Source organism: Oncorhynchus mykiss, chromosome 3 (assembly GCF_013265735.2).
Source record: "Oncorhynchus mykiss isolate Arlee chromosome 3, USDA_OmykA_1.1, whole genome shotgun sequence".
Classification (NCBI taxonomy): Eukaryota; Metazoa; Chordata; class Actinopteri; order Salmoniformes; family Salmonidae; genus Oncorhynchus; species Oncorhynchus mykiss.
In genome coordinates this window covers 69,625,182-69,647,749 of record NC_048567.1, presented here as the reverse complement: position 1 = coordinate 69,647,749, position 22,568 = coordinate 69,625,182, and the positions used below count along the sequence as shown (strand labels likewise).

Here is a 22,568-nt window from a genome sequence, read left to right as displayed (position 1 = left end):
ACCTTAGAAAGGCAGGGTAGGATAGATATAGGTCTGTAACAGTTTGGGTCTAGAGTGTCTCCCCCTTTGAAGGGGGGGGGGGGGGGGGGGGGGAGGGGTGGATGACCGCGGCCGCGTTCCAATCTTTAGGAAGTGATCATTACACAGCAGCACCTTGTGCTGGGGACAATAAAAGGCCACTAAAATGTGCAGTTTTGTCACAACACAATGACACAGATGTCTCAAGTTTTGAGGGCGCGTACAAATGGCATTCTGACTGCAGGAACGTCCACCAGAGCTGTTGCCAGAGAATTGCATTTTCATTTCTCTAACATAAGCCATCAACTTTGTTGTAGAGAATTTGGCAGTACGTCCAACCGGGACACAACTGCAGACCACGTGTATGGCGTTGTGCGGGCGAGCGGTTTTCTGATGTCAACGTTGTGAACAGAGTGCCCCATGGTGGCGTGGGGTTATGGTATGGGCAGGCATAAGCTACAGACAATAAACACAATTGCATTTTATCAATGACATTTTGAATGCAAAGAGATACTGTGATGAGACCCTGAGTCCTATTGTCGTGCCATTCATCCACCGCCATCATCTCATGTTTTAGCATGATAATGCACGCCCCCATGTCGCAAGGATCTGTAAACAATTCCTGGAAGCTGAAAATGTCCCAGTTCTTCCATGGCCTGCATGTACGACAACTTCGCACAGCCATTGAAGATGAGTGGGACAACATTCCACAGGCCACAATCAACAGCCTGACCAACTCGATGCAAAGGAGATGTTTCACGCTACATGAGGCAAATGGTGGTCACATCGGAGGGACTGTTGTCCGGTCCTCTGACAGTCTCTATGGTGTGCCACAGGGTTCAATTCTCGGGTCGACTCTCTTTTCTGTATACATCAATGATGTTGCTCTTGCTGCTGGTGATTCTCTGATCCACCTCTACACAGATGACACCATTCTGTATACTTCTGGCCCCTCCTTGGACACTGTGTTAACTAAGCTCCAGATGAGCTTCAATGCCATACAACTCTCCTTCCGTGGCCTCCAACTGCTCTTAAAAGCAAATAAAACTAAATGCATGCTATTCATTCGATCACTGCCCACACCTGCCCGCCCGTCCAGCATCACTACTCTGGACGGCTTTGACATAGAATACGTGGACAACTACAAATACCTGGGTGTCTGGTTAGACTGTAAACTCTCCTTCCAGACTCACATTAAGCATCTCCAATCCAAAATTTAATTTAGAATCAGCTTCCTATATCGCAACAAAGCATCCTTCACTCATGCTGCCAAACATACCCTCGTAAAACTGACCATCCTACTGATCCTCGACTTCAGCGATCATCTATAAAATAGCCTCCAACACTCTACTCAACATACTGGATGCAGTCTATCACAGTGCCATCCGTTTTGTCACCAAAGCCCCCATACACTACCCACCATTGTGACCTGTACGCTCTCGTTGGTTGGCCCTCGCTTCATACTCGTGGCCAGATCCACTGGCAACAGGTTATCTACAAGTCTCTGCTAGGTAAAGCCCCGCCTTATCTCAGCTCACTGGTCACCATAGCAGCACCCACTCGTAGCACGCGCTCCAGCAGATATATCTCACTGGTCACCCCCAAAGCCAATTCCTCCTTTGGTCGTCTTTCCTTCCAGTTCTCTGCTGCCCATGACTGGAACGAATTGCAAAAATCTCTGAAGCTGGAGACACATCTCCCTCACTAGCTTTAAGCACCAGCTGTCAGAGCAGCTTACAGATCACTGCACCTGTACATAGCCCATCTGTAAACAGCCCATCTATCTACCTACCTCATCCCCATACTGGTATTTATTTATTTTGCTCCCCAGTATCTCTACCTGCACATTCATCTTCTGCCAATCTACCATTCCAGTGTTTAATTGCTATATTGTAATTACTTCGCCACCATGGCCTATTTATTTCCTTAACTTACCTCATTTTCACTCACTGTATATATACTTCTTGTTTTCTTTTGTTCTACTGTATTATTGACTGTATGCTTTGTTTATTCCATGTGTAACTCTGTGTTGTTGTATGTGTCGAATTGCTACACTTTATCAGGTCGCAGTTGCAAATGAGAACTTGTTCTCAACTAGCCTACCTGGTTAAATAAAGGTGAAATAAAATAAATAAATAAAACGTCAGGTTTTCTGATCCACACCCCCTTTTTTTGTGACAAAAGATGGATATTGTTGCATGTTGAGTTTATTTTGTTCAGTATAATTCCCTTAGTACTAGTATGATTCTCCTGACATGTTCAGAACTTATGATCACACACCACAGGATAGAAAGAATACAGGCAAGATTGCATTACAGAATGCAACAATATGCAGGCAGCTATAATATGTTGTACTGAACTGCTACCGAATAGTTGGGTGTATAAAGCGATTTACTCCTTTGCCAAGCACTAACTTGTTTTTAAATGTAACTAGGCAAGTCAGTTAAGAACAAATTCGTATTTACAATGACGGCCTACACCGGTCAAACCCGGACGATGCTGGGCCAATTGTGCGCCGCCCTATGGGACTCCCCAGCACCGCCGGTTGTGATACAGCCTGGAACAAAACAGTACATTTATTTGTAATACCTTTATATATTTAGTTTACGATGTCTACTCCGGAAAGAAGACGACTGATCTCTCTATATACTGTTCACGTGTGCGAACACCCGTTTGTCAGCTGTCTCCCAGGCCTGGCCGACCTTGATCGCTGGACATTTATTGACCTCACTGTACAAACACACGTCATTGTAACCACGCCCCCCGTCAAACACTATCTCAGAGCCAAAGGACAAAAAATAAAAATAGGGTGAGACTATGTAATTGGACACGTATTAAACATTGTTTTTTGATACATCATACGCCATTCAATTCACACACTTAAGGAAGAAGTAACACATTCAAGGGAAAATACATTAAAAGCTCAATTATCGAATGTATCGTTTTACTTAAGAAGAATACACAAAATACGTCGCCTATTTGCTGAAGTGGTATCGCCTAATAAACCACGCACTAGCGGCTAGGGTAGGAGGATAGGATTTCAGAGGCGACAGCGAAAAAGGAACTGAATGTTGTTGTAAACACAACATTAACCAGTTAGCTATATTATAAATACATTTAGTGTAAACAAAACAGTACATTTATTTGTATTACCTTTATATAGATTTAGTTTACGATGTCTACTCCTGCAAGAAGACGGCTGATGAGAGATTTTAAGCGGTGAGTTGAACATTTTTCACGGGTGGTGTTAATGATATGCCTGAAGCTAGCTTGTCAGCTAAGGGTACTTGGCTAGCTTGCTAACGCGACCAAGTCATCCAGCCGTCTATTTGATATTTGGTGTTTTATTTAGTTTAACAAATTTGCTATGTTACCTTTGAAAATAGCGGATGCTTTACACAACAGTCTACCGCTAAAGTCGACCCTAAAACATTAGCGACTTATTTCGTCAGCAAGCTAGTTTTCTTACAAGACTTGACTAGCCAGCTAACGCTACTCGGCTAGCTAAGAAAACAACTCGCTCTCTCCAAGGCGAGTCACCATAGTTAACTCGCAAACGAAACTGAGTTAAATTAACTAGACGTCATAAAATTACTCAGGTTGTGTTTAATATCTTCATATCAAACCATGCATAACGTTTATGAATACGACTGACTTTTAGCTAAACACTAATCTAGGGTTTCTGCATTGGTTGATAATATTGCAAGTAAATTAAGAGTACACTAATTCAGTAATGTTGTAATATACTACAGCTATCAGTTTGAAAATAGGGCTAACAGTTGCTTAAGTTAGGTAGCAAGTCATTTGAAACGTGGAAGTTGTTTCTTTTCCTCGGACCCCCATAGGCTACAAGAAGACCCTCCGGCTGGTGTCAGTGGTGCCCCTTCCGAAAACAACATCATGGTGTGGAATGCAGTCATATTCGGGTAAGACTGTAAAGCGCAACCGGTCCGATGTGCACATTCAGACTGTGTTCTTTGTCACAGATGTTCAGTACAAATATTACATTAACACCTAGCAAAATATCTACTCATAAGGAGCCTAGCGTTACCTTCAATCCTTAAGATCCAAGGACCGTGTGTTCATTTCAGAGGTAACAGTAGACTGGCCGAGAAAACAGCCAAATACTCAATTTTTAAACCTGAATCGAGTCAACTGAATCGAGTTCAATAAATATGAAGCCCTTTACGTTCATATCACAAGTATTAACACAAATGCAAATAAACAAAACAAAAAAACATACTGTTTTAACCGGTTTTATCACAGTTGCAGCCGACAGTATTTTTCAGTGACAACACGTTTCTGGCTGCCTTTCGTTATACACAGGTGTTCCGCGCATGCTAAAGAGCTAAGTACCACAAGTTGTCGCTCTGTCTTAAGTAAACACAGGCTCTAACATGGAGCTATGGCGGTGTGGGAACTCTAACCCTATAAAGGTGTGTGTCTATTTGTGTTTTTCTCGCCGATATGAAAGATAGTCCTTATGCTCCCAAAATGGTACCACAAGTGATGCATGTTAATGTTCAGACCTAGCGCCAGGTCTCTTAACAAAACTCCCCTGTACAGAAGACGCCTTCTTCCAATGACTCTTATGTGTAGTATCATGGAACTGGGTGAGAGTCATGGTAAAGGACTATGTAACACCATGCTCCATCAGCAAATACTGCTGAGTTTGGGTTCTGAAACAGCCTTTGCTAGTTATTGGTCATTCTGTGAGAGCCAGGTCATGTCAAGACCTTTTTAGGCCAATGATACCAACAATTAAGTGAATTATCTGCTCATTGTAATGTTCCTTCATCTGTATAACTTATTTATGGGGAACTGACACATTAATATTTCATGCACACAAACTTAACGTATTTATTTCCCTTTACAGCCCAGAAGGGACACCTTTTGAGGATGGTGAGTACAGCACTGTACACCCCATTCTTTCTATTTGCATACTCTGTGCAGTTAAGGTTTGTGTGACATAATTGTTGATTTGATAAATTCCACATGAAGTAGGCTAGAGCAGTCAATCATCAACTCCCTGTTTTATCTAACAGCGGTATTGCAGATAATGCAACAGCTGTAATTGCAAAAACACGTTTTCTAACATTCTTGGTTGCGTGATATTAGCCGTGGTTCTAATTCATATTTCCCTCCATCTTTTATATGTTCCAGGCACATTTAAGCTCACTGTTGAGTTCACAGAAGAATACCCCAACAAACCCCCCACAGTGCGATTTGTGTCAAAGATGTTTCATCCAAATGGTATGTTGTCACAACGAAACAACGAAACATTCCGATAATGATTAGTATTGCCTACAAAGATTAACACTATTTTTACCCTTCCATTTTATTTACAGTGTATGCAGATGGGAGTATATGCCTGGACATTCTACAGAATCGATGGAGTCCAACCTATGACGTATCATCAATTCTTACCTCAATCCAGGTAGACACATTTATCATGTTTTCCATGCATCCTCCTGTCAACATTTAGTCCTACTGCGACGGAGCAGAGATAAGCTACAACAGACCTTAGACTTCCCATACTGAAGTGCCATGGTGCATATTCCTACTGTTATGCCACACTCCGTGTGCTGTAGAATGCCTGTCTCATCTACTCTGTTGGCCTGTCACCCCTTCTCTCCCTTCCCTCCTTCCAGTCCCTGCTAGACGAACCAAACCCCAACAGTCCGGCCAACAGTCAAGCGGCCCAGCTTTACCAGGAAAACAAGAGGGAGTACGAGAAGCGTGTGTCGGCCATTGTAGAACAAAGCTGGAGGGACAGTTGACCAGACCCTCTCCCTTCTGTCCTCCTCTGTCCCCAGCACTGCGCTGTGTGACTCGAGTTCTAGTGGAGTACATCTTCATTTAGTTTTTCTTTTTAAGCTTTTATGCACTTTACCTCTCCCTTCCCTTGTAGAACCTCTTTTTTTCTGACACGCTTGGAGTGATTGTTAATTTTATTTTTTTCCCCCTCTCATTTTGGCCTATCGGGACGTATGTGCTGAATCTTGCCTTTGCCACTACGCTCTTCAATTGAGGACCATTTTTGGATATCAATTACCTTGCCTCATCCCTTTACTGAAACAAATGAGTTGGACTAATGTTTAAAGTTTGGAAGAAATATCAATTATGATAACCTAGCTTGTAGGTTCCTTCTTTGGTGTGCTCCCCTTACTTTATATCAAGCTAATTTTACAAAGCAGCATCTGAGCTATCAAGCTCTACCTTTCTTTGGACAATTGCTGCCCGTGTTCATCCTAAACACCCTGATTGAGAATCAGACCCACAAGCTTAACCCATGTCTTTGCTGTGTTGTGAGCTCTGTTACATGCATGACAGTGAGTGCATTTGTTGTTCAGTACCCTCAATGTATATAGGAAAACATACATCTGGATTTATGTACAGATTTTGCACTGGTTGTTCATGTCATTTTTTCCAGCACTTGTAAATAAAGGCAAAACTACCTTTACTTTGACCGTGGTACTGTTTCTCTTGGATACCGACAGTAAGCCATGTGCTCCCTACAGTATTCATCAATCCATTCTATATTTAGCTTTGTGGCAAATCATGTGATATCAGTGATCTGTGAAACTAGCTTCAAAGTTCATGCATGCAAACCTTAATGAGAACTCCATCTAAAACCAATTGCAGAACCGCATAGAGTACACAACACCAAATGACACGAGTTGTTGCATTTAAATATATTTTTGACTGTCAGTATGCAAAGAGCAGAGGGGGAGATGCCATTTGCAGAACCCCTTGGTAAGGATGTAAGGATTTTAGGCTAGGTTTCATAAATACTTTTGGACTAGATACATTTAATTCACCTTACTGGTGTCAAGTGAAAGTCCACAGGCCCGTTGCCAGGGGGATTTGATGTCACGCACTCCATAAAACATTTCCAACTTAAGAGATTGATTAAGTGTCTACAATGCATTTTGCTAGGGCAGTCCTATCAGTAATGGTACTTACATCTCAGTAGATACAAAGACAATTCAACAGGAAGTTCATAGATGTATTGCACGATCTTGGATGAATTTTTTTATTTGTTCGGAAGAGCATTATGGTTGCATGCATGATACAGCAACGTCAACAATCATTGGTGTGGCTATTTGATAAAATAATCTATTACATTATGCTGTATCTGTCGTGAACCAGGATGTCCATCTTCCAGTACAGCATTTACTAAAATAAGTCCCTCTTTCCAATTCATTTTCAAACCGCATCGGGAGTAGAAAAAACTAACCTAACATGACAATGTCCGCTGGGCTAGGTAGAGAAGCTACCTGTTGTAGGCCCTTTCCTTCTTCGCCCTCTCTAGGGCCTTGTCCATTGTCTTCTCATTCTCGCCCCTGCATTTGGGGCAGAACCACTTCCCCTTGGGCTTGTGATGTAGCGCCACACAGGAGAAGTGGAACCACTCGATGAGACACTCGTCGTTATCACAGCCAATCATCTCGCCGTAAGATACCTGTTCACACAGGCAGTAGGTGGGCTCGTCTGGGTCGATGGGCAGGTCTAGGGGTGACACCTCCCTCTCTGACTTGCCCTTTGACTTCTTCTTCTTGGACGACAACGTTTTGGCCCTCTTCTCTCTGGGCGCCACCTCATCAACATGACCCATGCTTCCATAACTCTCCCAATTCTCTCCGCTTTTCTGCCGCCGTGACCGTTTCCCGCCAGACTTGTCCCCCCCGCCGACTGAGCACGGTGTCACCTCGTCACGCCTCTTGTCATGGTGACCAGCTTTGCCCGGAGTTGTTGTTTCTGCTGACGGCACTATGGAGGCTGCGGTCGTCGTCATGGCAGTTGATGTGGGTACATGGGTATCAGGGTTCTCCTTGGAGGCGTGGAGGAGATCAGAATGCCAGTCCACCTGTCTGCTACAGTTCTCCACCAACTCCACCTGGAACAGTACAGAGTGAGTATGTGTGTGTATATATATTTTAAACACTGTGGGTTTTGATCAGTGAGGTGACATGCAGTACCAGTCAAAAGTTTAGATAACCCACTCATTCCAGTTTTTATTTTTTATTTTTTTAAACATTGTAGAATAATAAAGACAAACTATGAAATAACACATATGGAATCATGCAGTAACCAAAAAAAGTTACATCAAAATATATTTGAGATTCTTCAAAGTAGCCACCCTTTGCTTTGGACAATATTGGCAACCTCTCAATAAGGTTAATGAGGTAGTTAACTGGAATGAATTTCAATTAACAGGTGTGCCTTGTTACTTAATTTGATCCAATCAGTTGTTGCGACAAGATAGGGTTGTTACACAGATTTCCAAATATGGCTAAAGACCAAGTCCATATTATCGCAAGAACAGCTCAAATATGCAAAGAGAAACGACAGTCCATCATTACTTTAAGACATGAAGGTTAGTCAATGCGGAAAATGTCAAGAACTTTTAAAGTTTCTTCAAGTGCAGTCGCAAAAACCATCAACTAGCTATGATGAAATTGGCTCTCATGAGGACCGCGGAAAGGAAAGGAAGACCCAGAGTTACCTCTGCTGCAGAGGATAAGTTCACTTGAGTTACCAGCCTCAGAAATTACAGCCCAAATAAATCCTTTAGAGTTCAAGAGACACATCCCAACATCAACTATTCAGAGGAGACTGTCAATTGCTGCAAAGAAACTACTAAAATGACGCCAATAAGAGACTTGCTTGGGCCAAGATGGAAATCTGTCCTTTGGTCTGATGAGTCCAAATTTGAGATTTCTTGTTTCCAACCCTTGTGTGTTTGAGATGCAGAGTAGGTGAGCGGATGATCTCCGCATGTGTGGTTCCCACAGTGAAGCATGGAGGAGGTGGTGTGATGGTTCTTTGCTGGTGACACTGTCTTATGTATTTAGAATTCAAGACACACTTAAGCAGCATGGCTTCCATAGCATTCTGCAGCAATAAGCCATCCCATCTGGTTTGCACATATACCGCATTTTATGATATACCGGTATTGATGCAGGGACCAGTTTGGGTTTTTACTTTACCTTCTAAACCAGTATTTTAATGTTTGGTTTGTTAAATGTGATACGCCATGTGTGTAGTGTAGTATGAGCTAAAAATATGTTTATTAACCTAACCCTCGCATGTCATACATAGGTACGGATACCCCCAAGGGACATCCTACAACAATGTGTAATGTTAATTTCGATAGTTTACTTCGCTACTTGAATAATCTCTCTCCACCCTGTTCTCCGTTCCAAACACAGCCACGCCCCCTGTTACTGAAGGAGCGCATTTGACTTTCCTCAACCACGAGACACTTGCATTCAGTCAAGAATGCAGTTTTCACTTTGCTTATAAATATAAATCAACTAGCGTTCTATAATGACACTATAAGTTTGTGTTTCTTACATCAGTAAACAGCAAGTTTGTCAATTTCTTAGCAAGTTGCCCTAAATCTTGTGGGACGCTAATTATTAGCCGCTAATGCTAATAGCTACTGAGTAAGAGCAAACGTGATGGTGTAGACCTAAATCAGCATCTTCTAAAATCAATGAGGAATATGCAAAGCAAGAATGTTAGCTTCATGAAGTAGCTAAGAGAAAACATGCAACGTAGCCAAAGCTCATAGGTTCCCCTAGTAAACACTTATCAAAACTTTAGTTCCTACCCTGTCACAATAACGCCTTCCTGGCATTTTAATTAGTTGCCATCTCAAACACTGTATTCAAAGTGCCCACTATTATATTCTAACTATAGAGTTAGAATAGTCATTATATTTCCAAGATTCCAACAGTTTTGCTCTAATTCGCAAGTCAAATCACAATTGCAACATTTGGTAAAAAAAAAATAAGTCCTAGATTATTTGCCCATATCATGCAGCCCTATGTGGCAGTGTGAGAATTCTCAATTGAGCAGTGGTTGTAAAGTACTTAAGTAGTACTTGAAAGTGTTTTTACTTAAGTCTTTTTGGGGGGAATATGTACATTATTTTTACTCCATACATTTTCTCTGACACCTAAAAGTACTCGTTACATTTTGAATGCTTAGCAGGACAGGAAAATGGTCAAATTCAAGAGAATATTCCATGTCATCTAATGCCTCTGATCTGGCAGACTCAAACACAAATGCTTTGTTTGTAAATTATGTCTGAGTGTTGGAGTGTGCCCCTGGCTATCTGTAAATAAAAACAAGAAAATGGTGCCACCTGGTTTGCTTAATATAAGGAATTTTTATTATTTATACTTTTACTTTGATAGCCAAGTACATTTTATCAATTACATTTACTTTTGGTACTTAAGTATATCTAAAACCAAATACTTTTAGACATTTACTCAAGTTGTATAAAATCCTGTTTACTTAAGTAATATTCTATTAATGTATCTTTACTTTTACTCAAGTATGATAATTGGGTACTTTTTCCACCACTGCAACTGAGCGCAGGGAATGCAGAAGTGATAAGTGCTGAAATGTGTTTTGGTTGAAGTTGAATTGAACAGTATAAAACAATCAGAATGGAGAAAGACTCATTGAAATCGCTTAGAATGTACATGTTGCCACCCTAGGATCACTCACTACTCACAAAGCAAACATAGAACTTTGATTATTCAAAACTAAAAATACCATACCATTTTTTTTTTTTTTACAAATACCGTGATATAATATTTTGGCCATATCACAGTCCTAGGTGGGACTGTTTTTCAACGGGACAATGACCAAACCACACCTCCAGGCTGTGTAAGGGTTATTTGACCAAGGAGAGTGATGGACTGCTACATCAGATGACCTGGCCTCTACAATCACCTGACCTCAACCCAATTGAATGGGATGAATTGGACCGCAGAGTTAAGGAAAGCAGCCAACAAGTGCTCAGCTTGTGGGGGAATTCCTTCAAGACTGTTGGAAAAGCATTCCAGGTAAAGCTGGTTGAGAGAATGCCAAGCATGTGCAAAGCTGTCATCAAGGCAAAGGGTGGCTACTTTGAAGAATCTCAAATATATTTAGATTTGTTTAATACTTTGTTGGTTACTACATGATTCCAGATGTGTTATTTCATAGTTTTGATGTCTTCACTATTATTCTACAATGTAGAAAATAGTAAAAATAAAGAAAACCCCTTGAATGAGTAGGTGTCCAAACCTTTGACTGGTATTGCAAGTTGGTCAAGGAGTGACCAATATGGTCTTTGTTGCAGCCTCATCCATCAATATTATTGCTTTTCAAGTTGGAAAATCAAACTTCTTCAGGATTAGTGTCCTGTCCGCAGGACAGTTGGGCTAACGTAGGCTGATGTGATTAGCATGAGGTTGTAAGAAACAAAAAAAGATTCCCAGGACATATACATATCTGATATGGGCAGAAAGTTTAAATTTTTGTTAATCTAACTGCACTGTCCAATTTACAGTAGCTATTAGAGTGAAATAATACCATGCTATTGTTTGAGAAGAGTGCACAATTATGAACTTGAAAATGTATGAATAAACCAATAAGGCACATTTGGGCAGTCTTGATACAACATTTTGAATAGATATGCAAGATTTCACTGCATCACTCAGACTTTGCACATAAAGTTCTGCTATACAGCGGCCAAAGTCTAAATTGCACCTTTCAAAAAAGTTACAGAAAAAAAAAGAAAAAAAAATATTCCTTTTGTATTTTCTTTTACCAGATCTAATGTGTTATATTCTCCTACATTCCTTTCACATTTCCACAAACTTTAAAGTGTTTCCTTTCAAATGGTATCAATAATACACATATCCTTGCTACAGGCAGGTAGATTTAGGTATGTCATTTTAGGCGAAAATTGAAAAAGTGGTTGAAGCAAAGTTTATATAAAAGGGGAGACACTTTTGTCCATAAACAATAATACAGGCAGCCAGCCACGTTCACGCACCATCTGCCCAGCAATCTGGATCTTCTCATCTCCCAGCTCCTGGCTGCGGATAAGAGCTCTCTGGATGGCCAGCTGAAGTCTATGCCGCTGGAGAGGGTCGGACTCCCGACTGTAGCGCTCATAAACGTCATCCAGCTCTTGCAGGCCATCTGAGGCAGGCAGGCGGTGGCCATAGGATGCAAGAGATATAACAAACAATTTAACAAACATGGCCCATAGATAGCGTAAAGTGGATGGAGTGGCAGTTTTATTATGGAGCTAAACAAACGTGTATTACTCTAAGCTAAATACATTTACATAACTTGAAACGAATATTGTCTTAATTTTACATAGAATAGTAGACACCTTTTATTCAAATTGTAACTTCATCGAATGATACAAGCTAGCTAGCCTGTGCATCTGGACGCCAGTACCCAGCTACTGCTAGAAACTAGCAGCGTAACTTCAGCTAGCTAGGTTAACAGACTAGTAGCAGTTGTGTAAACTGGCTATATTGATTAACGTTACCTAGCAGGTAGCTAGCAAAGTTGGTCAGTGGATGAAACGTGAACGATTTACCTTGATATGTCGCATCAATTTCCTTCATAAGCGACACACTCCTCTGTAGGTCGAAAGGCAGTGATTCGACCAAATCCAAATATTCTTCCACATAATTTGAAACGACGTGGACCGGGTCGCCGTTAGCCGGATTTAACATTGTCGTCAGTCAATGTCCACACAAAGCTGTCCACAAAAAAAATCAAATGTTACACAGAACATCCTTCTACAACATTATGGCACACAGAACATCCGAAACTCAATCCTACAGTACACGTTGGACGAATGAATAAAACATATTTGCAATCTCTTTTACGTTTAAGCTGACCTTTTTCCTTACTGTATCCATGAAACCTAGTTCCACTATCTAACGTTTAACAGGAGGAAGCTTCAGGCTCTTAGAGCCTACTGTGTTAGCGAACTAGCTACCATTAGCTAGTATTAGCTAGTAGCAGTAACGTCGTTACAGCCTTCACACTGATTATGGTCTGAACACGCTAATGAAGCAATGCAAACGACCAATTTTTACTCACCAGAAACGTTATATGTTTTCCGCCTACTGAAGCTCATACAATGTATTCAATCCAACTGGAGAATATTCTAACGGTGCATTGATTAGAGCGTGAAGAACGGTAAACTTGAGTTGAACAAATAAACCGGTGTTTTGCGCATGCGCATCCTGTGAAACTCGACATGTGTCGATTTGTTTTTTTGTGAAGATACTTTTTCGGCAACGACGTTTGAATATGTTTTTAAGTCTATTGTTTTAATGCATTTAGTTTACAATTATGCAGATCTTGTGAAAATGGTTGATGCCTGACATGTTGATGTTACATCTTAGCTTGATACAGTTCCATAGTTTTGCTCTGATGTTATGAAGGCGATAACCCGCCATATCGTAAATACAATGTATGCGCCCTCAGGTGGCAGTATGACAGAATGGCAATTATTTAAAATGTAAACAAAGTTTCTCTCCATCGCAGGCATTTTGCACTGTTTGAGCTGACAGTTATCATTGATACATTGGATAATCTAACTCTGTGCAACACTGTGAGGGAGGTAGAAGACAGAACAAAGAAGTTAACTTTCAACCAACATTTTAATATTTACAATGTAAAAGATGTTTATGACAAAAACAGGAGACCACACCGGTGCCATATTGTCACTAAGATTCTATTCTGGATGACAGTAAAGATAGAGAATGGATTCTCAGGATTCCCATGGAAGAGTGTGTCGTTATGTCTATGTACAGTATGTATGCATGTATGTAAGTGTATGTACAGTACGTATGTGAGTATCTTGGACCCCTGTAGACCGTTCTCAGCTCTCAAATAGTTTTTTGAAGGCGGAGCTGATCTCCTGGATCATGTCTGTGGTGGTGGTGGCTCGCCAATGTTTGTGAAAGGCCTGTCTGTTACACTGTCTGGTCAGAGAACAGGCCCCGAACGCTGCCACCACTGACGGGTTCACACTGAGGCAGAGATTGGAGAACATATTACAGTTACGGCAATGACAAATAAACTGTCCAATTAGGCCAACTAAGTAACAATGGCAGCCCCTTCTAATGTTCTCTCTCATAGAACTATATTCATTTTGGCCATGTCAGTGTATAAGCACATAATGGTAATGAATATGGTACCTTTTGGTCATGTCTGCTGAGGAGGTGTATGCCCAGTGTGCCAGCACTCCCAGAGAGCCAGATAGGAGGTCACCTTGTCCCCCACACCTACACCCGCTGCCCTCCTGTCTGCACAAGATCCCTGGACGTCACAGAGACACAGGACACAGTCAGAGCTTTACAGGAAATTGTGTGAATGTCGCATTTAGTCTAAGTGTAGCTGTACGTGTGTGCGTGACAGACACTAACCCTTGTTGCCGTCAGTGATAAGATCGTCCTCCCCCTTGAGCACCACAGTCAGGTTGCCCATGGCAACACTGAGCTCCATGGCACTCCTCTGATGGTCACTGCTATCCAGAGGCTCATGGTGCTAAAAAAACAGACAGACAGTAGGATAATGATAAACACACAACACACACAGAGCTGAACTGGCAGACTCACCATAGCCTCATACAACCTGGTGAATTCCATGTAGTTGGGAGTGAGGATGCCCTTCTTGTACCCTTGAATGACTGATGGTTGCTGAGCAACCAGCCACAGCCCGTCCTATTGGTGGAACATACAATCACTGCACATCTTTGTGAAGAAATCTAAATCTATTAACAAAGTGAAAATATGTTTTGTGTACAGTACTTACTGCATCAATAATTATAGGGATATCTCTTGCTTTGGACTTCTCAATTACTTCCTGAAGAGAAAAAAAGAGTCATGAAAACATTGGTAATATGTCAACTGTCAACTAAAATTGACTGTGTGTGTTCAGTGTCCCATGTGCCTTGGCGGTTTTCAGCAGCATTTCGTCTCTGCCCAGCCCCGGGCCCACCACCAGGCAGTGAAGTCTGGGGAGCCATTTCTCTATCTCCTCCACTGCATTGGGGCTGTCCCTATAGATAATATTAACACAGTTATCATCAACAAAGACATCCATTACATGCACACTGCTTACAAATAGGCTTCCATTCCTAGACAGAACTTACAGCACAGGATGAACTATGAGCTCCGGACTGTAGGATTTGATCACCGTCACTGCAGCTTTAGCGCAGAATACGTGTGACATATCGGCCCCCTGGGAAGTGATACAGCAGAGGTTTTGTCGTCATATCACTGTCTCCACCAGAGTAAAAAATGACACAGGACCAAGAAAGCTACTTTGTGCTTACCACTTTCAATGCAGAGATAGCAGCAAAGTACGGAGCTCCTGTATACCTTACCATGACAAGAAAAACAATCAGAAAGAAGGATGGAACGAAAGAAGGATAGAAAGAAGAACATTTTAGAATATCTTTGGTACCTCACACAATATGGGTATACTCCAGAAAACCTTAATTTAGAAATCCAAGTTAAAGGTGGGGCTGGGTCACTTGGATAACTTACTCCTGACATCCCCCAATAATCCCAATCCGCCCATATTGGCCTTTGTGCTTTTTAGACGTCAGCTGAGGGACTATATTCTTCACCAGTGGAAGGATATCATCCATTCCTCGGCAAGCTGCTGTCCCAAGGGAGGAGTGCTCGAGGACTGAAAAAGGAGAGAGAAGTATTCAGAGTTTACTTAAAACTTGCCGCTTCCCTGCGCTAACTGCTTGTGTGTGCATTTACAGTGCCTTGCGAAAGTATTCGGCCCCCTTGAACTTTGCAACCTTTTGCCACATTTCAGGCTTCAAACATAAAGATATAAAACTGTATTTTTTGTGAAGAATCAACAACAAGTGGGACACAATCATGAAGTGGAACGACATTTATTGGATATTTCAAACTTTTTTAACAAATCAAAAACTGAAAAATTGGGCGTGCAAAATTATTCAGCCCCTTTACTTTCAGTGCAGCAAACTCTCTCCAGAAGTTCAGTGAGGATCTCTGAATGATCCAATGTTGACCTAAATGACTAATGATGATAAATACAATCCACTTGTGTGTAATCAAGTCTCCGTATAAATGCACCTGCACTGTGATAGTCTCAGAGGTCCGTTAAAAGCGCAGAGCATCATGAAGAACAAGGAACACACCAGGCAGGTCCGAGATACTGTTGTGAAGAAGTTTAAAGCCAGATTTGGATACAAAAAGATTTCCCAAGCTTTAAACATCCCAAGGAGCACTGTGCAAGCGATAATATTGAAATGGAAGGAGTATCAGACCACTGCAAATCTACCAAGACCTGGCCGTCCCTCTAAACTTTCAGCTCATACAAGGAGAAGACTGATCAGAGATGCAGCCAAGAGGCCCATGATCACTCTGGATGAACTGCAGAGATCTACAGCTGAGGTGGGAGACTCTGTCCATAGGACAACAATCAGTCATATATTGCACAAATCTGGCCTTTATGGAAGAGTGGCAAGAAGAAAGCCATTTCTTAAAGATATCCATAAAAAGTGTTGTTTAAAGTTTGCCACAAGCCACCTGGGAGACACACCAAACATGTGGAAGAAGGTGCTCTGGTCAGATGAAACCAAAATTGAACTTTTTGGCAACAATGCAAAACGTTATGTTTGGCGTAAAAGCAACACAGCTCATCACTCTGAACACACCATCCCCACTGTCAAACATGGTGGTGGCAGCATCATGGTTTGGGCCTGCTTTTCTTCAGCAGGGACAGGGAAGATGGTTAAAATTGATGGGAAGATGGATGGAGCCAAATACAGGACCATTCTGGAAGAAAACCTGATGGAGTCTGCAAAAGACCTGAGACTGGCACGGAGATTTGTCTTCCAACAGACAATGATCCAAAACATAAAGCAAAATCTACAATGGAATGGTTAAAAAATAAACATATCCAGGTGTTAGAATGGCCAAGTCAAAGTCCAGACCTGAATCCAATCAAGAATCTGTGGAAAGAACTGAAAACTGCTGTTCACAAATGCTCTCCATCCAACCTCACTGAGCTCGAGCTGTTTTGCAAGGAGGAATGGGAAAAAATGTCAGTCTCTCGATGATAGAGACATACCCCAAGCGACTTACAGCTGTAATCGCAGCAAAAGGTGGCGCCACAAAGTATTAACTTAAGGGGGCTGAATAATTTTGCACGCCCAATTTTTCAGTTTTTGATTTGTTAAAAAAGTTTGAAATATCCAATAAATGTCATTCCACTTCATGATTGTGTCCCACTTGTTGTTGATTCTTCACAAAAAAATACAGTTTTATATCTTTATGTTTGAAGCCTGAAATGTGGCAAAAGGTCGCAAAGTTCAAGGGGACCGAATACTTTCGCAAGGCACTGTAGTTCAGCCTAGATATCTTTGTGGGTCTGTTTCAGCCTTATTCAGTTCTGTTTGACCTGTTGACAAGCAGTCTCACCAGAGCTGGCCATTGGTTAAACACATGCCAACTGAGTAAGAGAAGCAAATACCTAAACCTGCGTTGGACTGTGGTTGACTGTGGTAGCTGGGCCACTCAGCCTGGGACTGGGGCGAGCGGACTCGGCGGTGACTCGACCGACCACGCCTCATTTGGCCAGAGGCGGACATGGGCACACCTGGCTGCATGGTGGACTCCATGGTATTCAGAGCAGGCGGCATTGCTGTGTTTGGGGTAGCTGTGGCGACAGGGTTCCTGGTGGCGATGCTGGAAAACATCTGTCCCAACACCTGGAGCATGTGGAGCTCACGGGCATGTTTGGCTTCTCGCCGGTGGTCCTCGGCCTGCAGACGCTGCTCCTCCATCTGGTAGAAGCTCTGCTCAGCCTCGGCACTTTGCTCCAGGAGGCGCTTCGTCACACTGTCCAGGGCCAGGTCGGCGTGCCGCTTCTTGGGCCGCTTGGAGGATGGCCCACCAGCTGACTGGCTGCTGATCTGTCTGACTGTAGTGCCTGTTGAGGAGGAGTGGATGGAGGTTTGAGAGCTGCCACTGTGGTAGTATTGGTATACTAGCTATGGTTGATTTTGCAAATACGGGCACTTTTTGGATGTTTTTGAAAATGAAACCTCTTGAAACTGTTTTTTTAATCTATGTGAATATTTTCTTCACTCTCTGGAAACAAGATCAAATAGTAGCTGAGACCATACTATTTAAGAGTAGAAAGATTTTTTAGGTTTCCCCAAATACCCGAGGGGAAATGTCAATACCACCACGTCATAAAATTGTCCATATATGCCTTGATGATACTCAGAAACATGCATTTACCACATCAAAATCTTAATATTTGACAATTTAGGAATTATCTTAAGAACAAGCATATAAAAGGTTCACATATGGGAATCATAATCAATATCAATTGTAATTTTAATACACATTTACCGTGATGGTAATGACAGTGTGGTGGAAATTACATTTCATATAAAACGTATTAAAAATACCATTAAATATTTTGAACGTCACAGTTGTACATGTTTCATTTTATTGAAGATATAGAACACAATTCAAAACCTCAAAAAACAAAAGGTTACATGCCTCAAGAACTTAAAGCGTATTTTAGAACAATTGTTGGATTCAATGCATTAGGCAGAAATACATCTAAAAGGTTGTAAACACTAGTTGACATTAAACAAATTGTTGTTCACTGGCTGCAGTCTATTGTTTCAGGCTCATGAGACAGGTATGTGCTCACTCAAGATTATGCTCTCTATTGCTTAACGAGAGAGCAAATTTCCTCCCAGACTGCGCCATCAGGCATCATATGCCGTTTTGTCACTGGATGAGGCTCAGGGACAAGCCCCAGCACATTCTCTGGTTGGTACCATACAATTTCCTCTCGTAGGCCAAAATAATCTGTTTGCTCTCACACGACTCATCGTCTTGACTAGAGCACTGCTCTCTGCATCAACATCTTGTATAATACCAGGGTAAGGGTATTCATATTTCACAACACACCACTTTCCAATCAGTCTCATGTATGTCTGCAATGGGCAGTTTTGCACAACAAAATAGTTGTGGTGCTGTGCAGTTTGAAGTGAAGATTGTGCTTTGTCTGCCTCTGTTGAATTATCACGGTCTGTGGCCCAGAACAATCACAGATGTGGAGTTGAGCACCAACAACTGAGAGCTCTCCATGTGATTTGTCCTGTAATGGCAGTGATGATCTGTAAACAACATAGAACATTTCTTAAATTGATGAATATACAGGAAATCTCTAACACATTCTGTTAACACCTTCAGTAAACACTTAAATGACTTAAAAGACAGTGATTTGAAAATCTACAATTTGATCTACATTTTGTAATTACAAATCTATAGTTTTACATGAAACATATTACCTGGTGTATTTTCATTGTTCCACGGATCGTCTCAATACGATCTGGAAGCAGAAGATCAATATTCTCAATCTCTCGCTCTGTGGCGTAAAAGAGCCTCACATTTGATTGCTCTTTGGAAAGTTCCTCGTAGAACCCTTCCATTCTGAAGGTCATTTCCTCTTGCCACCATGGAATCAACTTCTCTTCACAGCTGCACCGATTTCATCCGCAGGACCATTCCCATGTCCAGCCTCCAAAAAATGTCCATGTGACCTTCTGAAAGCCCAGTTGAAATGGAATTGTGCTCAGGTAGAATAAATGATTATTGAATCTGTACTGTGTGGTTGGTGCATGTATTACAACATGGAAGACAGTGGCAGATGGATTCAACTCATGAAGGTGGGAGAGAACTTTGGAGAGATGACTAATACATTTTGCCATTACCACCACATTGTCCTTACCATCACAGTTCATTATGTGGTGGTAATTACATGTGGTGGGAAATACATTTTTACAGTATTTGGTCATAAAGAGCAGGGATTCTTGCATGAAGTTGAACAGCAAGCATACAATGTATCCTAAATAATTATTTGAAATGATAGCCTATTTGATAATGACGTACAATATCTCAAAACATATTTACCTTTATTTTCTCTCATTTCCTGGCATCAAACTCTGAATCTCCCTCAATGAGCTCCACTGTCTCTATTCATATCCATAATAACCAAGTACACAAAAATAAACTTACTTAATGCAGCTGGTGGCCACACCAGATACTGACTGTTACTTTTGATTTATTTTGACCCTGCCTTTGTTCAGGGCCACATTATTCCATCTCTGTTAGTCAAGTCTGTGGAACTTGTTCAGTTTATGATGTCTCAGTTGTGTAAATATTTGTATGAACATAACAAGATTCAACATGTTAACTTTGCTGAAAATAAACACAGTTGACAGTGAGAGGACGTTTCTTTTTTTGCTGAGTTTATATAGTTTCCATTTGACTCTTTTTAAATCAGGTGCATTCAATATTTTCTAATTATCAAGAGTTCTGTAAGGGTAATACATAGAATGTCAAAAGTCAGTGTGAGACAGGGCAAAAAAAACATGCAAAAACTGTGAAATCCAGACATTAAATGCTTTAGGAAATAAAATGAAACACTGAAAGCTGAAAAATAAGTTACGGTAATTTTAGTCTCTACTTAATGGATGTGAAATAATAAATTGTATCTTAAAAATCAAACTCTGCGACACAAAAAGGCCTGTATTTGCAAAAGACTCCATATAATAACAATGTAACGACATGCCATACTAATGGTACTTACTATTTCCCACTGTCACAGGGATGGGAGGGTATTCGAGCTTCACTTGGGTTTCTGGGTAGGAGCTTTCCCCTGTGCTCTCCAAGTATGGGTCCTGTGGAGGGTCTGTGTCCACTTCCTCCTCGGTCTCATCCCCCACGGCCCCACTGTCTAACAACTCCTGGGGGTCAATCTGGGGACGGCAGTTTAGTATCGTCTCCATGGCATCGTAGAACTTGCAGATTTTGTGGTATTGTCCGTTGTTCCTCAGGTTGCCCTCCTTGGCCAGGATAAACTGCCTTTTCAGGCTTTTGATTCGCACCCTACACTGCTCTGGGGTTCTTTCGAACCCCATAATTCCCAACCTCCGGGCGACGTCGCGGTAGACATGACTGTTTCGGAAGTTTCCGCCCAACGCCGTCTGGATGTCCCGCTCCCCCCAAATATTCAGCAAGGTTCTGGTTTCGACATCCGACCAGAGAAAGCCCCGTGTTGAATTGGCGAGCATAATTATCAGGTGCGAGAACAACTGATGCGTAATTTATCTTTTAAAGCATGCAGTACGGTCAGAACACCAAGAAATGTTACCAAGTCAGCTGGTGAACAAGACTAGCTAGCTAGCAGCAGGAACCTGTATCAAACCTCGACATTCACAGCCTGATTAAGAAAGGCTAGGTAACAGGTAACATTTTACCTGGACATGGATGGTGCACATTCAGCAGCCAGATGTTGTTTTTCAGACAATGCACTTTCATACAATGGAGATTAGTGTCTGCAAAACTGATTATGGGCCCCCACCATACACTCGAGTACCGCAACATAAACGGTCATTGATATCCGGAATCCTTGGGACGTCACTACCCCCTTTGAAGTTGAAATGCAAAATGGTTAAGGTAGGGTTAGAGTTTAAGGTAGGGACATCCCAAGGATTCCGAATAGCACTGACCTAAAACAACGGTCAGGGACAGCATGTGTACTACATCACAGGGATTAGCTCACAGAGCTCCACTGGGTCCTAAAGGAAATAGGACGCTTCAGGGATTGGTGTATAAAAAGTGACAGCGACATAATTTTAAAAAGCAGTACAGTATTTGTTGTTTCCACTTTAACTTCATCGTTCATATAGGTTACAGCAATCGACAGTACAACAGTAGAGGCAAAAGACAACCAAATATCCAAGTTCCATGTTTGCATGATTCGGTCATGCTCTTGCGAGCCTATTAGAGGCCGTAGGTAAACCGTGTAATGAGAGGCGGTGCGCACACACTGACAGTTCTTACTTAGACACGAATTGTGAGTTACTGCTGAAAATAGGATAGATAGACGCTTCACTGGGATGAGAGGCGCTAAAAGATCCAAACAAAAACAGGAAGTGTGTTGATAGGAGCATAGAGCTAGATAAAGGACTTCGAGTAAGTAGACAATGGACCTGATCGGACAGCTCAGAGCCTCTGCTCTTTTCTGTCCATAAGAAACATTTGGATTGGTGGAAGAGGCAGGGCAGGAGCAAGGAAGGAGGGTGGTCAGTTTCGCCTTTTTTCTTTCCCCGACATGAGTTTGTGGTGGTTTGCTTTGAAAATAAAAGTAAAAAATAATAAAAAATAAATAAAAGTAAAAAATATATGTGCCAATATAGGTCTGACAGCGATCTCCATTTTGAAGTAGTTAATTTTCTTCTTCAAGATTGGCTGATCCCTCCTGATGTCCCGGTTGGACATGACTCCAACAGGGTTATCAGGAGGGATCAGCCAATAAAGTCGGACATTCCACCCAGTTGACTACATTAAAATGGTGGAAGCCCTCAATGGCACTTTTCATGCTAAAATGGCCTGAAGGCCACTAGAGGCCTCCAGAGCTATATAATATACAGTATAATATCAAATCGTATTAGTCACATGCACCGAATACAGCAAGTGTAGTAGACCTTACAGTGAAATGCTTACTTATGAGCCCCTAACCGACAGTGCAGTTTTAAAAAATACAGATAGGAATAAGAGATCAAATGTAACAAGTAATTAAAGAGGAGTAGTAAAAAAAAAATATATATATATATATACAGGGGGGTGCTGGTACAGAGTCAATGTGCGGGG

At 41.6% G+C, this 22,568-nt stretch overlaps 3 protein-coding genes across 8 annotated transcripts; 1 reads left to right on the top strand and 2 right to left on the bottom strand.

The window, feature by feature from the left end:
- Nucleotides 1-3,010: 3,010 nt before the first annotated feature.
- On the top strand, nucleotides 3,011-6,484 carry LOC110520480 (ubiquitin-conjugating enzyme E2 A). The gene is made up of 6 exons (XM_021597827.2): nucleotides 3,011-3,237; nucleotides 3,864-3,944; nucleotides 4,895-4,920; nucleotides 5,182-5,271; nucleotides 5,367-5,455; nucleotides 5,670-6,484. Exons 1-6 carry the CDS (start codon nucleotides 3,194-3,196, stop codon nucleotides 5,796-5,798), a joined length of 459 nt encoding a protein of 152 aa, XP_021453502.1. The 5' UTR covers nucleotides 3,011-3,193; the 3' UTR covers nucleotides 5,799-6,484.
- A 542-nt stretch (nucleotides 6,485-7,026) lies between these two features.
- LOC110520479 (inhibitor of growth protein 1-like) lies at nucleotides 7,027-13,170 on the bottom strand. 2 transcript variants are annotated; one of them, XM_021597825.2, is made up of 4 exons: nucleotides 12,931-13,170; nucleotides 12,419-12,583; nucleotides 11,861-12,009; nucleotides 7,027-7,918 (listed from the first exon to the last, which is right to left on the bottom strand). In XM_021597825.2, exons 2-4 carry the CDS (start codon nucleotides 12,555-12,557, stop codon nucleotides 7,295-7,297), a joined length of 912 nt encoding a protein of 303 aa, XP_021453500.1. In that variant the 5' UTR covers nucleotides 12,558-12,583; nucleotides 12,931-13,170; the 3' UTR covers nucleotides 7,027-7,294. The 2 variants fall into 2 exon arrangements, with proteins under 2 accessions (XP_021453500.1, XP_021453501.1); XM_021597826.2 differs by lacking the exon at nucleotides 12,931-13,170 and adding an exon at nucleotides 12,726-12,900.
- Nucleotides 12,447-21,995, bottom strand: LOC110520478 (ATP-dependent (S)-NAD(P)H-hydrate dehydratase-like). 5 transcript variants are annotated; one of them, XM_036975028.1, is made up of 11 exons: nucleotides 20,503-21,988; nucleotides 17,359-17,817; nucleotides 15,390-15,534; nucleotides 15,176-15,221; nucleotides 14,993-15,081; nucleotides 14,791-14,899; nucleotides 14,653-14,703; nucleotides 14,457-14,561; nucleotides 14,265-14,385; nucleotides 14,037-14,157; nucleotides 12,447-12,583 (listed from the first exon to the last, which is right to left on the bottom strand). In XM_036975028.1, exons 1-11 carry the CDS (start codon nucleotides 20,984-20,986, stop codon nucleotides 12,541-12,543), a joined length of 1,773 nt encoding a protein of 590 aa, XP_036830923.1. In that variant the 5' UTR covers nucleotides 20,987-21,988; the 3' UTR covers nucleotides 12,447-12,540. The 5 variants fall into 5 exon arrangements, with proteins under 5 accessions (XP_036830923.1, XP_036830924.1, XP_021453497.2 ...); XM_036975029.1 differs by lacking the exon at nucleotides 12,447-12,583 and adding an exon at nucleotides 13,478-13,868 and having other exon boundaries at nucleotides 21,173-21,995; XM_021597822.2 differs by lacking the exon at nucleotides 12,447-12,583 and adding an exon at nucleotides 13,478-13,868 and having other exon boundaries at nucleotides 20,503-21,986.
- Nucleotides 21,996-22,568: the final 573 nt, after the last annotated feature.

What these genes read in the sequence shown, in the direction of transcription:
- LOC110520480 (XM_021597827.2), top strand. Translation starts at nt 3,194, where the DNA reads ATGTCTACTCCTGCAAGAAGACGGCTGATGAGAGATTTTAAGCG. An exon ending in CTGATGAGAGATTTTAAGCG is followed by an intron (nt 3,238 to 3,863) that starts GTGAGTTGAACA and finishes GGACCCCCATAG; the next exon opens with GCTACAAGAAGACCCTCCGG. An exon ending in CAATTCTTACCTCAATCCAG is followed by an intron (nt 5,456 to 5,669) that starts GTAGACACATTT and finishes CCCTCCTTCCAG; the next exon opens with TCCCTGCTAGACGAACCAAA.
- LOC110520478 (XM_021597822.2), bottom strand. Translation starts at nt 20,986, where the DNA reads ATGCTCGCCAATTCAACACGGGGCTTTCTCTGGTCGGATGTCGAAACC. An exon ending in TCCCTATAATTATTGATGCA is followed by an intron (nt 14,562 to 14,652) that starts GTAAGTACTGTA and finishes TTCCACCAATAG; the next exon opens with GACGGGCTGTGGCTGGTTGC. An exon ending in TATCACTGACGGCAACAAGG is followed by an intron (nt 14,158 to 14,264) that starts GTTAGTGTCTGT and finishes TGTGACGTCCAG; the next exon opens with GGATCTTGTGCAGACAGGAG.
- LOC110520479 (XM_021597825.2), bottom strand. Translation starts at nt 12,557, where the DNA reads ATGTTAAATCCGGCTAACGGCGACCCGGTCCACGTCGTTTCAAATTAT. An exon ending in AATTGATGCGACATATCAAG is followed by an intron (nt 12,010 to 12,418) that starts GTAAATCGTTCA and finishes TGCCTGCCTCAG; the next exon opens with ATGGCCTGCAAGAGCTGGAT. An exon ending in TCCAGATTGCTGGGCAGATG is followed by an intron (nt 7,919 to 11,860) that starts GTGCGTGAACGT and finishes GTACTGTTCCAG; the next exon opens with GTGGAGTTGGTGGAGAACTG.